At 40.5% G+C, this 15,992-nt stretch overlaps 1 protein-coding gene across 2 annotated transcripts in view; it reads left to right on the forward strand.

Moving 5' to 3' along the window:
- LOC105019328 (E3 ubiquitin-protein ligase rnf213-alpha) overlaps positions 1 to 15,992 on the forward strand; it is a 52,780-nt gene that overhangs the window by 24,462 nt on the left and 12,326 nt on the right. For both annotated transcript variants that reach the window (XM_010885393.3, XM_020041364.2), the window contains 20 exons: positions 366 to 488; positions 782 to 834; positions 953 to 1,106; positions 1,187 to 1,328; positions 1,474 to 1,662; positions 4,666 to 4,796; positions 4,882 to 5,039; positions 5,590 to 5,799; positions 6,077 to 6,264; positions 8,491 to 8,611; positions 8,702 to 8,799; positions 9,406 to 9,560; positions 9,735 to 9,896; positions 9,977 to 10,082; positions 10,191 to 10,305; positions 12,742 to 12,952; positions 13,626 to 13,795; positions 15,058 to 15,180; positions 15,294 to 15,404; positions 15,747 to 15,989. In XM_010885393.3, the coding sequence (XP_010883695.3) occupies positions 366 to 488; positions 782 to 834; positions 953 to 1,106; positions 1,187 to 1,328; positions 1,474 to 1,662; positions 4,666 to 4,796; positions 4,882 to 5,039; positions 5,590 to 5,799; positions 6,077 to 6,264; positions 8,491 to 8,611; positions 8,702 to 8,799; positions 9,406 to 9,560; positions 9,735 to 9,896; positions 9,977 to 10,082; positions 10,191 to 10,305; positions 12,742 to 12,952; positions 13,626 to 13,795; positions 15,058 to 15,180; positions 15,294 to 15,404; positions 15,747 to 15,989 (2,963 nt within the window). The remainder of the gene's footprint in view (positions 1 to 365; positions 489 to 781; positions 835 to 952; positions 1,107 to 1,186; positions 1,329 to 1,473; positions 1,663 to 4,665; positions 4,797 to 4,881; positions 5,040 to 5,589; positions 5,800 to 6,076; positions 6,265 to 8,490; positions 8,612 to 8,701; positions 8,800 to 9,405; positions 9,561 to 9,734; positions 9,897 to 9,976; positions 10,083 to 10,190; positions 10,306 to 12,741; positions 12,953 to 13,625; positions 13,796 to 15,057; positions 15,181 to 15,293; positions 15,405 to 15,746; positions 15,990 to 15,992) is intronic.

The following is a 15,992-nucleotide window of genomic DNA, read 5'->3' on the forward strand; positions in this document are numbered from 1 at the left end:
CATACTGGATGTTTTTCCCTTTTCACACCATTCTTTGTAAACCCTAGAAATGGTTGTGTGTGAAAATCCCAGTAACTGAGCAGATTGTGAAATACTCAGACCGGCCCATCTGGCACCAACAACCATGCCACTCTCCAAATTGCTTAAATACCTTTCTTTTGCATTCTGACATTCAGTTTGGAGTTCAGGAGATTGTCTTGACCAGGACCACACCCCTAAATGCATTGAAGCAACTGCTATGTGATTTGTTGATTAGATAATTGCATTAATGAGAAATTGAACAGGTGTTCCTAATAATCCTTTAGGTGAGTGTATATAACATAGAAGTGTCTGTGATAGGCTATTTGGTTGTTTTCTGCCTACAGGCCCGTGGAGATCAGTTCATATTGATGACCTCAGAAGATCCAAAGATATTGTGTCAGATATCAGTGTTTTGCGAAACCTTGCCATCTGTCAACTGTTTGAGGAAAGGCTGGTTAAGGCTCAAGGTAAAAAATTTAAAATAAACATGTGTGATGTTGGAAATGCTATGAAAAGTCTGTTGCACCCGCTGTTCTTATTAGTTGACCCGGCTAGACATTTATGAATGTTTGGATTGCTTGCCCTTACTGTACATTAAGTATCTGTAATCAACACCTGATGTAAACAGTAGAAACTGAAGTAGAGTATAGTAATCTCATGAGCTCATGTTAGGACGTTCTAACCAAAATGTGCAAACAATACCCGTAATGTATTTATTGACATACAATCACAAGCCTTCTTCAAATGTGGGTGGGTCCAGATCACACGCATGCTGGGACAGATCAGCATGACAGGGAACTTGACAACAGAAGAGTAAGTAATCACTGAATTCATTTAGTACTTCATTTGATAGTTTGCTCATGCAGACATGCCTTCAGTTTTTTGGATCACTACAATTTTCCATGTTCCTTGGGCTCTCTACCTTCTGTAGGGCTGGGAGGATGTTCTGGACACCACATTGCTCCTGCGCAGCTGCGTGCAGAGCGCAGTGGGCATGCTCAGAGACCAGGTGGAGGGGGGGTTCCGAAACACCAGGAGAGTGGAGATTCTGCTTACGCTCCTGAGTGACAACGAAGAAACAAACGGTACCGTATAAGTGCTCAGTAGCACGTCATGTTGTAGAAACACAATCCAGTCACATTAATAAGACTGTTTCTACATTTAGGGAGAGATGGGTTTCTGAGAATTGTAAAAAGACGTCTGCACTCCCTGCTGTCAACCTGGGGAAAAAACAACATTGTAACAAAAAACTGGGTCATTAATGAGGCTTCCAACATTGATGCCCTGCATGAAGGGGGGACATTTAGGTGAGTGAGCACTACTCACCAATGCATTAAGACACATCATATTCCATATGCTTGTCATGCTAGAGAAATATTTATTTTGAGACTTGAATAACACAATGTAGCTGTTACCCAATGCCGTTACTAAGCTAGTTTTCTGTTTTAACAGACAAACACTATGGAAGCGAGTTCAGGCTGTAGTCATTCCACTTCTGGCACAACTGGTGTCTGTCATTGACCGTGATTGTAACCTAGACATCCTGCTGGACACCAACGCTGGAGGTCCTATTAAAAAGCTGTGGTTAGACATCTTTGGGGATGAAAAACTACTTGATGTTCCCTATGCAAGTGTGGACAAGTAAGTTGCCTCAGTGATAATGAGCATTGTTTCTGGAGTCTCTTTAACCTCTCATTTAAAGGACACTTTCGTAAGATTTCCACCCTACAAATGCACAAAAATGCTAATAATAATGCAACTCAGTTTCTCAATCTCATGGCAGAGGCAACCTAGTTTTGGACTAAAATATCCTAGTACTTAGTGGATTTGATTATACTATTGATCTTAACAAAAGCCCCTGGACAACTAGTAGCAAAACAGACCCAAAGCATGAATGATCCACTACCATACTTTACTGTGGTTATCAGGTGCTTTTCCTTGTATGCAGTCCCCTTTTGACACCAAACATGCCGATGGTATGCATGGTCAAAAGTTCAATGTTTGTCCTGTCTGACCACAACACATGCTTCTGTAGTTCCAATAACGCTTGGCAACGTTCAGGCACTGCAATTTGTGGTTTGGGCTTAGTAAGGGCTTCTTTCATGCTACGTAAAATTTTAATAAAAACTTCTTTGAAGCATTTTCAAGAAATAATAACCAGTGTACCAGTTTCATCTTTTGATATGTTGTCTTTGTACTATTTTCTATTGAACATAGGGTTTAAATGATTAGCTTATCATTGCGTTCTATTTTAATTTACATTTTACGCAGCGTCCCAGTTCTTTTGGAAACAGGCTTGTATGAAGGCTGTTGGGGAAATTTGCTATTTTAAAATTGATGACCTCTCAAATAGTTTGTTATTGTTTGCATACTCACACATCTTCCTGATGTTTTTCTCTTGTTGATTTATCTTTTTGCCTTGCCGGTCTCAGAGAAATTGAGATGAATTTCTAGAGACAACTCAAATACACCAATCAGCCAAAACATTATGACCACCTGCATAACATTGTGTAGGTCCCTCTTTTGCCACCAAAACAGCCTTGACCCATCGACCACTAGACCTCTGAAGGTGTGCTGTGTTATCTGGCACCAAGACGTTAGCAGCAGATCTTTTAAGTCCTGTAAGTTGTGCTTCCATGGATCGGACCTGTTTGTCCAGCACATCCCACAGATGTTTGATTGGATTAAGATCTGGGGAATTTGGAGGCCAAGTCAACACCTTGAACTCATTGTGTTTCTCAAACTATTCCTGTACCATTTTTACTTTGTGGCAGGGTGCATTATCCTGTTGAAAGAGGCCAATGCCATCAGGGAATACCGTTGCCATGAAAGGGTGCACATGGTCTGCAACAATGCTTAGGTAGGTGGTACGTAAGTAACATGCACATGAATGGCAGGACCCAAGGTTTCCCTGCAGAACATTGTCTAAAGCATCACACTGTATCTGCCGCCTTGCCTCCTTCCCTTAGTGCATCCTGGTGCCATGTGTTCTCCAGGTAAATGATGCACACGCACCCGGTCATCCATGTGATGTAAAAGGAAACGTGATTCATCAGACCAGGCCACCTTCTTCCATTGCTCCGTGGTCCAGTTCTGATGCTCACATGCCCATTGTAGGCGCTTTCAGCAGTGGTCACAGGGGTCAGCATGGTCACCCTGACAGGTCTGCAGCTACGCAGACCCTTAAGCAACAAATTGTGACGCACTGTGTTCTGACACCTTTCTATCAGTACCAGCATGAACCTTTTCAGCAAATTGAGCTACAGTAGCTTGTCTGTTGGATCGGACAACACAGGCCAGCCTTCACTCCCCACATGCATAATTGAGCCTTGGCCGCCCATGACCCTGTCGCCGGTTCACCACTTTTCCTTTCTTGAACCACCTTTGATAGGTACTGACCACTGCAGACCGGGAACACCCCACAAGGCTGCAGTTTTGGAGATGATCTAACCCAGTCGTCCAGCCATCACAATTTGGCCCTTGTCAAAGTCGCTGAGATCCTTATACATGACAATTTTTCCTGCTTCTAACACATCAACTTTTAGGACAGAATGTTCACTTGCTGCCTAATATATCCCACCCACTGACAGGTGCCAGTGTTATTCACTTCACCTGTCAGTGGTCATAATGTTATGGGTGATCTGTGTATGTATTGCTTTCAAGCGAGCAATATACAGCCTTATATGGACCTGAATATTGAGGTGTTGACCATATTTCCCCTTCATAAGTAGCAAGCTAGCTATCTACTACTACATATCTCTGTCTGGCGCAACTAGCCAGGTAAGTATACAGTCAACTCAAGAAGTATATGCGTCCTATTTTGGGCTGAAACATAAGGGGGAGCCATATACTTTAATTTCAACACAATAATATCTCAAACACAACATTTTCACAGCTTCAGAACTACACAGTCTAGTGGAATCTTGAGGTTATCAAGGCTCAAAATCAACTGTCAGATGCCACCTCCATGTCAACAAGCTCTTTGGAAAGGTTGCATGAAAGAAGCCCTTACTAAGCCCAAACCACAAATTGCAGTGCCTGAACGTTGCCAAGCGTTATTGGAACTACAGAAGCATGTGTTGTGGTCAGACAGGACAAACATTGAACTTTTGACCATGCATACCATCGGCATGTTTGGTGTCAAAAGGGGACTGCATACAAGGAAAAGCACCTGATAACCACAGTAAAGTATGGTAGTGGATCATTCATGCTTTGGGTCTGTTTTGCTACTAGTTGTCCAGGGGCTTTTGTTAAGATCAATAGTATAATCAATTCCACTAAGTACTAGGATATTTTAGTCCAAAACTAGGTTGCCTCTGCCATGAGATTGAGACTTTTTAAAGATGCTCTCCAGGACCTTAAGCACAAACTTTTATTAAATCCAAAAAGAAAGAAACAGTTATAGTAATATATGTTAGTGAATACAAGGTATACATGGAAGTAAAATACACTATTTCCACCTGAAGCATGAGCCATCATCAGAATTACATTACATCTGATATTTGGAAAACAGAATTTGTGTCAGGAATCAATTCCTTAAAAATAAGACCACTGTTTGAATGAGGAATCAAGTCCTTTTATATGAGCCCCTTACAGTATATATTCTTTAATTCTATTCTAAATCAACCTTTGCTCTTGTCCCAGTTCTGAGTCTAAGACATTTCTGGTCCAGAATTACATTGCAATAGACAAGAATATCAGATGCACCATGCCCTTCAGCTGGAAGATCATGGACCACCTGGAAGAACTCAGAATCTATGCTCTGCAACATGAAGGTAGTGACTTAGCACAATAATTCAGTGGGGCTGTTGTGTTACCTACATGTACAGTACTACACTGCAACAGAAAATTTTTTGACAGGTCAAACTCAGAGGCAGTTTGAGGAGTTATTTTGGAAGACTCCTCTTGGGCACTACGTTGCAATAGCAGACAAGGAGACGCAGATTGAGCTTTTCCACAGATACCTGCAGGATTTCATCACCATGACCATGAATGTGACTAATAAAGTGGATCTACAGGTAGGATTTGTCTTAGTAGAAGAAGTGTGATCAAGTAAATTAGCAGACAACTTTTGATCCTGGAAGGATCTTCATCAGGTTATTTCGTCCTATGTCTATATTTATTTTATATTATATTATTATATTTATAGACATAGGACACCCATCAATCAAGGTTGTCTATATACATGATAAAAAAGGGCCCACACAAATCATATATGCTTTCAAGATATTATAATTGTATACTCATTCATACCAGGTAGAGCAAACAGGTTCCATAACCCAGTATTTGTTGTCATAATAATGAATACATGTTAATACATTGGTTTACATATAGGCATTCATATATGCATTCATAGCAAATAGTTGAATAGCGAAATATTTATTATGATTGTCTCTGTAAAATTAGTCTATCGATTGTTAGGAGTCAAGGTTCATGGTGGAGTAAATAAAAATGCAGGCTCAAATTTCTTTCAAAAGGATTTTTCTTTGCATCTTGATTGTTTTTCATTGATTGAGGTAATGTTGTGAGAGGGATATAACATTGAGCTGTGTCTGAACCACAATGTAGCTTCTTTGTGACGCTTTGAGCTGTTGTGTGAACGAGCTGCGACTGAATCACACTCATGCTATGGAGACGGAGGTGATCTCTCTGCCGTGGGTCCACGCTGCCTATAACAAGTTTAAGAACCGCCTACAGAACCTTGACAGAATGATCAGAATCCCCCAAGTTGGCCAGGGTCTTCTGGAGAACACACACACCAAAGATGGAATGGAGCTAGTAAGTGTTTTCTAGGATCTTGAAAAGTAGAGTACTTGTAAAAAAGGAACATTTAAATACATACCCGAATTACTTATTCACTATTTGGGATGAGCATGTCGATTAATGATGACGTCCACTGACGGCTACAACTGGTTGACCTGGCAACAATTTAGTATTTTATTTGAGCCCTAAATGGTGTTTTTTCATTACCTACAGTACATCCCTCCCCAGGTCCTGGATGTGTATGTATTTGAGCCATGAAGGGTGTTTTTTCATAGCATACATCCCTCCCCAGGTCCTGGATGTGTATGCAGCCATGGCTTGTGTGGAATACCTGGAGCCCCAGGCTCTGGAAACGGACCACCAACGCCTGGCCTGGCTCAGGCAGGTCAGGAGGCTCCAGGTGCCCATTGAACTGGTCTGCTCTGAGGAGAGTCTGAAGCACTATGGAGAGAGAAGCAAGGCCATGGTCTGTAGAGTCCAGTGAGTTCAGTGGGATTCAAAGATAATTCATTGTTGTCCATTCCAATATGTACATTCACACAAATTACGCAAAGATCATATCATTTACAGAGCCTTTCCAAAGTATTCAGACCCCTTCAATTTCTCCACATTTAGTGGTTATAGACCTAATTTATAATTGATTAAATTTACCTTTTGACACAATATCCATAATGACAAACCGAAAACATGTTTTTTAGAGATTTGTGCCATGTATGCCATCTCATGTACACAAGTATTCAGATTCCTTACTCAGTACTTTGTAGAAGCGCCTTTGACAGTAATGAATAAGTCTGAATACTTATGTACTTTAGATATTTCAGTTGTTAATTTTCAATACATTTGCACACATTTCTAAAATGTGCTTTCACTTTGTCAAAATGGGTCATTTGCATTGATTGATGGCAATTATGTAATCAATTATAAATAAAGTATATAATACAACAAAATGTGGAGAAAGTGAAGGGGTCTGAATACTTTCCAAAGGCTCTGTCCATTATACCCATTCCAAACAGGGAGCATCAATAGTGAGAATGACACTTGATGTCATTGATGTACATTGCGAGCAGAATTATTAGGCAAATCGTATTCCTCCAGATGTATTTCATTGTTGAACAAACACAAGGCTCTCAGTCAATCCAAAATATAATTGAACCTCAACCTGAATGTTTAACAAAGGAAACATTTGTTTTGATCTTTCTCAGGGGAATACATAAGTGTGCACAGTTTTTAGGCAACACTTAGTGTGCAGAATTATTAGGCAACTAAATTAGGCAAATTCCTTCTCGAACTCACTTGTTTATTCTCAACAAATAAGTAACACAAAATGAAAATTAAATAACATTTCTGGTTTTTCAAAAATATTCAGTGACTGATATAGCCACCCTTCTTTTCAATAACTGCCATGAGCCTTCCATCCATGCAGTCTGTCAGTTTCTTGATCTGTTCACGATCAACTTTCGCTGAGGCAGCAACCACAGCCTCCCAAATGCTGTTCAAAGAGGTGTATTGTCTTCCCTGAAAGTAAATCTCACGTTTGAGAAGGGTCCACAAGTTCTCAATAGGATTTAAGTCAGGTAAGGAAGGGGGCCAGGTCATTATTCGGGCATCTTTGAGGTGGAGTACTTGGATGCATGTAATGGAGCATTGTCCTGCATAAAGAACATGGCCTTCTTGAATGCTGAGGACTTCTTCCTGTACAACTGCTTGAAGAAACTGGCAGTGGGTATGGGAGTTGAGTTTCAACCCGAAAAGGTCCAACTACCTCATCCTTCATGATAGCAGCCCATACCAGTACACCTCCTCCACCTTGCTGGTGCCTGACTCAAAGTGGTGTCGTGTCCATTAGTGAATGCCACAGGCCCTTCCATCTGGTCCATAAATAGTCACTCTCATTACATCTGTCCATAAAACCTTTGAAAAATATGTCTTCAGGTATTTCTTTGCCCAATCTAAACGCTTCAACATGTGAATCCAATTCAGTGGTGGTCTTCTTTCAGCCTTCTTGACCTTGGCCATGTCTCTGAGCACTTGACACCTTGGACACTCCAGGTAGGTAGTTCTGGAATATGGTGGCACTGGAGGATAATGGGTTCCTGGTAGCGTCACGTTTGATTCTTCTCAAGTCTTTTGCAGTTCATTTGGGTATTTTCTTCTCTATGTGTTTTTGTACCCCAGTTGACTATTTCCAACAAAACCTTTGAGTGTCCGGTGGTCACGCCTCAATAGTTTAGATATTTCAAGGGTGTTGCATCCGTCTGAAAGGCATTTTACAATTTATGACTTTTCAGTGTCAGTTAAATCTCATTTTTGGCCCATTTTACCTGAGGTCATGAAGCTGCCTAATAATTATGCACACCTTGATATAAGGTGTTATTCACTGTTGCCACACCTTCCCTCATTACACAAATACATATCACCTGAAAATGATTCAATCCAATGAGCATTCAAGTTTATATGATTTGTGCATAGAAATAATAATACGATCAGAATACTCACTTGCCTGATAATTGTGCACGCAGTGTATATCAGAAAAATATATAGACATTATATTTAATCACATAAAAAATATGCTTTTATAAATAATAAATAATCATAATGATTATAATGTAAAACAAAAAAATAGATTTCAAACTTTTATATTATTCATTGTGCTAAATATTATTGTACTTGTAGTTTTGTAATTTGCTCTTTGGTGTTTCCCCCTAGGTGCAGATGGAACCGGGTCGTCGTGGTGTCTTTGTTTGTGGAGCACCTGTTGCTAGGCATTGAGACTGTGGACAAGAGGCTGAAGCCTTTTGTTTTGACTTCCATGCGACGGCTATGCCATGTGAGGTTAATCCCAGATGTGCTCTCTTACATTTAATCCGATCTAGTTGAATTGCATTTCACAAAGTCATTTTTCTACACTTTATTCAAGGTATTGGAGAGGAATGCAGACGTTAAAATGAAAGAAGCATTTGATGAAGTGATTGATGTACTCAAAGCCTGCAGAGAAGGAGCAGTTGAAATCAAACGGTGGGGACACTCATGTTGATTATTCCATCATTAAGGATACAGTTAGTTAATACTTTAATTGCAGGAATAAATTGCTGGAATAAAGTTTTTTTTATTTGGCCATATGTAAAACAATTTAAAATGACAAAAACATGGCTTCCTTAATGATAAAGTAGTCTAAAGATGCTTTCTTTGGGGGGGAGTCACTTGGAAATGTCATCCCTTCAATGTTCCAATGGCACGTTGTGTTTGCTAATCTAGGTTGATCATTATAAAAGGCAAATTGATCATAAAAAAAACTTTTGAGATTATGATTGCACAGCTGAAAACAGTCTGAGATATGGCTTTTTCTTTGCAACTCTGCCTAGAATTGTTGAGTGGAATGTTATCACGTATCACATGTTAGTAATCTTTTTTTGAATCTCTAGATTTCTAAGCATCTCTGCATTAGATAACATAGATATAGCTTAATATGATGGGGTGGTTATCTATTGGTGACTTCAATTAGATAAATCAGAATTGAGCAATCAACTCAAATAAAACACAAAGTTCTTCATACAGTTTTTAATTCACAACTTGCACTTTCGGTTTATCCTGAATTGTAATGGAAATTGTTTTATTGTGCAGGAATTCCAAGCAATTCAGGAAGAAATGCAGTGCTTTCTTTATTGACCTGGTCTCTACTGTGTGCTTCAAGGACAACTCTCCGCCATGTACAGACATCATCCAGCATCTGTTGTCCTTCCTCACAGTTGAGGCTCAGTCTTGGTCCGTCAACAGAGGTAGCCTCCTGGTTTTGGATCTGAAGAATGTGATGTGGAAACAACATGGCAAAACCTCCACAAATCCCTGTAGAACTTCAAACCCAGGGATAGGGGCTTTCAATTTGGACAGACCGTTGTGTTCCTTAAAGCGTCAAATTTGTGTGTGTGTACTTTTGTTTCCCTCTTGTCCAGAACATCAACAGATAAAGAGGCAACCTTTGGTTGATCATTCTGCAGACCACATCCTATGGTTCACTGGTTGGGCTTGGACATTGTTTGTCAAACTCCTCTTCCTGATCTTCCACCTGCTGAACTTGCTAATGGTGGAGACTCAGTCTGCTCTCAATGTCAGAGGTATCCTTCTTCTGTTTGAAATGCATTACCAAGAAACAGGGGTCTGTGTTTTGTTGACTTATAACCGCTCTCTTGGCCAGGACCTTTTTGCAGACCAACCAAGAAGGCAATCTCTCCATTTGGTGCTGTTGTGGACAAAGGTCCAGTGGTTTGGTCAGTAGTGCTCAAACTCCTGCTCAAGTACAGGTGGGTTACTAGTGCTGGTTTTGTCTTTATTTCACATGTTGTAGTTCATCATGTTCCAGTGCAGTAATCCAACAATGTGTTTACTGTTTTGTCATGTTTGTCTTGAAGCTTTGATGAGGTCAAAGGTCCCCTGCAGCAACATCTTACACAGGTCGAGCAGAGTGACATCTTTGATGAATCAAGCAAAACTGAACTTTATTCCTTATACATAAACTGCATGGAGGTATGACCACAATTTCAAATTAAATTTCCTGTGGAAGTTAACATTTATCTGATTGTGAATGTGATGATTATTATTTATTGCTGATACAAAGTCGTTGTATAGTAGAAACGTTCCCAAACCATTTTTGGCCACTTTTACAACCTATGGCTAAAAATTACATACCATATCTTAAAAAAATCAGTCGTTGTGAGGTAAAAAGTGAAAGGTCTAGACTAACCATGACTGGTTAACCACTTAGGTGTTGTAAAATCATCAGATGATTGGCTCAAGGAGTAAAGAGCTCAGGCTAGCCCACCTAAAAGTGAGCAATGCCAGTCCTGGAAAAGCAAAGATATTGAAAAACAAATAGGTGTGACTGGCGATTCCGGTAGCAGGCAAAAACCTCAGGGTTTTGAGTGAGGAACAGAAGGGTTAAAATTAAGAGACCACTGCAAATTGAACCCTTCTGTTCCTCACTCAAAACTTTCCTTTTCAACTTTTTTGGTAAAGGAAAGCAAATGTTGCATTGGTTTCTTAATTGTTTTCCGGAGCTGTATGTGAGAGGTATCATTCCCCATTGGTCTCTTAATGGTTTTCCAGAGCTCTATGTGAGTGGTATCATTCCCCATTGGTCTTTTAATTGTTTTCCGGAGCTGTATGTGAGTGGTATCATTCCCCATTGTTTTCCAGAGCTGTATGTGAGTGGTATCATTCCCCATTTGTCTCTTGTTTTCCGGAGCTGTATGTGAGTGGTATCATTCCCCATTGGTCTCTTGTTTTCCAGAGCTCTATGTGAGTGGTATCATTCCCCATTGTTTTCCGGAGCTTTATGTGAGTGGTATCATTCCCCATTGTTTTCCGGAGCTGTATGTGAGTGGTATCATTCCCCATTTGTCTCTTGTTTTCCGGAGCTGTATGTGAGTGGTATCATTCCCCATTGGTCTTTTGTTTTCCAGAGCTCTATGTGAGTGGTATCATTCCCCATTGGTCTCTTGTTTTCCAGAGCTCTATGTGAGTGGTATCATTCCCCTTTGTTTTCCGGAGCTGTATATGAGTGGTATCATTCCCCTTTGTTTTCCGGAGCTGTATATGAGTGGTATCATTCCCCATTGGTCTCTTAATGGTTTTCTGGAGCTGTATATGAGTGGTATCATTCCCCATTGGTCTCTTAATTGTTTTCCGGAGCTGTATGTGAGTGGTATCATTCCCCTTTGTTTTCCGGAGCTGTATATGAGTGGTATCATTCCCCATTGGTCTCTTAATGGTTTTCTGGAGCTGTATATGAGTGGTATCATTCCCCATTGGTCTCTTAATTGTTTTCCGGAGCTGTATGTGAGTGGTATCATTCCCCTTTGTTTTCCGGAGCTGTATATGAGTGGTATCATTCCCCATTGGTCTCTTAATGGTTTTCTGGAGCTGTATATGAGTGGTATCATTCCCCATTGGTCTCTTAATGGTTTTTCGGAGCTGTATGCGAGTGGTATCATTCCCCATTGGTCTCTTAATTGTTTTCCAGAGCTGTATGTGAGTGGTATCATTCCCCATTGGTCTCTTAATTGTTTTCCGGAGTTGTATATGAGTGGTATCATTCCCCAATGGTCTCTTGTTTTCCAGAGCTGTATGTGAGTGGTATCATTCCCCATTGGTCTCTTAATAGTTTTCCAGAGCTGTATGTGAGTGGTATCATTCCCCATTGGTCTCTTGTTTTCCAGAGCTGTATGTGAGTGGTATCATTCTCCATTGTTTTCCGGAGCTTTATGTGAGTGGTATCATTCCCCATTGTTTTCCGGAGCTGTATGTGAGTGGTATCATTCCCCATTTGTCTCTTGTTTTCCAGAGCTCTATGTGAGTGGTATCATTCCCCATTGGTCTCTTGTTTTCCAGAGCTCTATGTGAGTGGTATCATTCCCCTTTGGTCTCTTAATTGTTTTCCGGAGCTGTATGTGAGTGGTATCATTCCCCTTTGTTTTCCAGAGCTGTATGTGAGTGGTATCATTCCCCTTTGTTTTCCGGAGCTGTATATGAGTGGTATCATTCCCCATTGGTCTCTTAATGGTTTTTCTGAGCTTTATATGAGTGGTATCATTCCCCATTGGTCTCTTAATGGTTTTTCGGAGCTGTATGTGAGTGGTATCATTCCCCATTGGTCTCTTAATTGTTTTCCGGAGCTGTATATGAGTGGTATCATTCCCCATTGGTCTCTTAATTGTTTTCCGGAGCTGTATGTGAGTGGTATAATTCCCCATTGGTGTCTTAATTGTTTTCCGGAGCTGTATGTGAGTGTTATCATTCCCCATTGGTCTCTTAATAGTTTTCCGGAGCTGTATGTGAGTGGTATCATTCCCCATTGGTCTCTTGTTTTCCAGAGCTGTATATGAGTGGTATAATTCGCCATTGGTCTCTTAATGGTTTTCCGGAGCTGTATGTGAGTGTTATCATTCCCCATTGGTCTTCCAGGACTCCATGTGTGAGATGCAGTGTCGTACATCAGTGGAGCAGCAGGAGTGTCTTCAGATGGAGAGTGACTTCCTGCATAACCTCATGTGCACAGGGGCCACATCTAGACAGATGGCCACTGTGGAGTGCTTCCAGCAGGTGGCCAGAGTGCGTAGGTGTCTGGATCTGGCTGTGAATCTGTTGGTTGACAGACAGCGGGTGATGGCCACAGGTACTTCATTATGTGTGATGTTCTAAAGCTTGTCGTTGTTTGAATCTACCAGATTTTCAATATTCTATTCACTGCAAGCTAACTTTTGACACAAATCAGCTACTTTGACCACTTTCCCAACAAGTTAGACAGCAAGTTGGCGTGCATAAAATTATCCTTTACAAAAACCTGAAATTTCTATTAGGAAAACTTGTACTGTTGAAGATGTATGTTTTAGTACCCGCACTAACTGCCATTTTGACCATGCTCAACAAGTTAGATTAAAAGTTAGAACATGTAATGTGTTCCTTTAACTTCTGTGCTATTTAAATCTAAAATCAGTTTAACAATAACTGATTTAGTAACCTCATCAACTGCTTTTATTCCTTCCTAAAACCACTTTTATCTAAGAGGTTAGACAAAAACATTTAACAAATTAAATGCTCCTCTATTCCTAAAATCTGGTCTTTGGACTACCAAAAAATACTTTAAAAGACCATCTGTTTGACAGAAGATATCAACAATTTAATCACTGGACTCTACTTGGGGCTGTATGCAAACTGAGGATTCGTATGATTCACAGTTGCAAGAAAAGGTTTGCAGGTTATTCAAAGGGGTTTGCAAACTTTTCCTCTAAACTGTATCTTGTTGATTTCAATGCATTGCACTTTTCTCTGCCTTTGTGGTCCAACAGAAGAAGAATTCCTAACCAGCGTACAAGAACTGTGTAAGCACAGTGGGGATGACTGGTATAGAGTCTACCTGATCCGTAAGATCTGCAACCAGCATGGAATTGAGTGTGTCCAACACTTTCTGACAGTGGCAGACATGAAGTGGCTGTTCCCAGCTGAAGTCCTACTGAAGGTACTGGTTTTATTCGGTTCTCTTTGAGGAGACTCGTTTAGGAGAAAATGTAATGGCTGTGTCAGGCCAAATGTTATCATTCAGTAGAATGAAATAATACAGTAGCATAATATGGTATAATGAAGATTACTATTATATTCTTCCCTGTATTCATCTGATTATATAACACATTGTTCATAATTCATGTACAACCCTGTTTCCAAAAAGGTTGGGACTCTGTAAAATATAAGGAAAAAGAGAATGCAATGATGTGCCAATCATTTAAACCCTATATTCAATAGAAAATAGTACAAAGACAACATATCAAATGTTGAGACTGATAAATGATATTGTTTCTTGAAAAATTTATGGCTACTTTGAATTTGATGCCAGCAACATGTTTCAAAACAGCTGGGACAGGAGCAACAAAAGACTGGAAAAGTTGTGTAATGCTAAAAAATACCTAGTGGAACAACTCACAACTAATTAGGTTAATTGGCAACAGGTCAGTAACATGATTGGGTATAAAAAGAGCATTCCAGAGAAGATGAGGCTTTCAGAAGTAAAGATGGGGAGGGGTTCAACACTCTGTGAAAGACTGCTCAGGCAAATGATGGAACAATGTAAGAATAACATTTGGGCATCTCATCATCTATAGTACATAATATCATTGAAAGATTCAAAAAATCCAGAAATCTCTGTACGCAAAGGACAAGGCCATCTTCTCTGGGCCCGAGCTCCTTTAAGATGGACTGACGTGAAGTGTGATGTGGTTTGATGAATCAAAATCTGAAAATATTTTTGGGAATCATGGACGCCATGTCCTCCAGCCTGAAGAGGAGAGAGTCCATCCTGCTTGTTATCAGCGTACAGTTCAAAAGCCCGCATCTGTGATGGTGTGGGGGTGCTTTAGTGCACATGGTATGGGTGACTTACATATCTGTGAAGGCATTATACATTTTTAGGGAAGGCTTTGCTTATTTCAGCAAGACAATGCCAAACCACATTCTGCACGTATTACAACAGCATGGCCCCATAGCAAAAGAGTCTGGGTGCTAAACTGGCCTGCCTGCAGTCCAGACATGTCAGCCACTGAAAAGCATTTGGCACATTATGAAACGAAAAATATGACAAAATAGACCCTGAATTGTTGAGCCGCTGAAATCTTTTATCAAGCAAGAATGGGAAAAAATTTGAATAAAACACATATGAATGTGTTTTACTTTGTATTGGGAATACTCCTCATCCACCTCTTTACCCTGATGTTTTCACCAATGTTTCAGAATCAAGATGGGTGCCAGATTGACCAGTATCTTGTGTGTGGAGAGAACTACAAGACTATCCGGGACATGGTTGGCAAAGCAATAGTGGAGGGCCGAATTAAAGAAATAGATCAGGCTTGTAAGGTATTGAAAGCTCACAGAGATTGCAAATACTAATTGATTTTAGCTGTTTTTGCATTGCTTATATATAATGTCCACAAAAAGTATGTCTCATAAGCATTATTTATTGTATGTAGGCTTCTTCATGTCCACAAAATACAAGGACATTGTACCTGCTTTTGATTCTGTTCAGAGAAGTCACATGTCTCTACAGAACAGCCAACCACGACCTCCGTCCAAAGCCTGAGGTAAGAGGGGCCCTTGCACGTGGATATAATATTGGATTCATTCATTTACATGGTTAGGGTTAGAGTTGTAACACACTCAGATGTACAAAACGCATTCCTCCACCTTAACTATCCACACGTCCACTACTTAATCGGCACCTTTGAGTAGCGTGACTGATTTTGGTCCTTGAAGTGAGGAAAGTAAGTCTGGATATGTGTATCAGGTTGTTATTACTGGTGTAGTGAGATGTTTTTATTGCCTTTTTACTGCACCTGCTAAACTGTGGATGAAACAAATAAACATTGATTTGATTTGTGTGTTGCAAATGTCTCAAATCTTGTCAACTTTTGTTTGATTCTTAGCTTTGTCAAGCACTGGTGGATTTCATCAAGACCTCGAAGGTTCTTGCCGACCAAGATGTGAAGCTGTTTGCCCAGGATCTGGTGACCAACCAGCTGGGTCCCCTGACTGTACAGGCAGGGGCCTCTGGTGCCCACTTAGTGGTAGTGGAGCTGGCCATCCACTTGACTGCTGTGCTGCTCTGTGGGAGCCAGGGCCTACTGATGCCCCTCCAGCAGCTGGCGCTGGTCCCTACCAACATGGAGGTG

Source organism: Esox lucius, chromosome 20 (genome assembly GCF_011004845.1).
Source record: "Esox lucius isolate fEsoLuc1 chromosome 20, fEsoLuc1.pri, whole genome shotgun sequence".
In the NCBI taxonomy this organism is placed as follows: domain Eukaryota; kingdom Metazoa; phylum Chordata; class Actinopteri; order Esociformes; family Esocidae; genus Esox; species Esox lucius.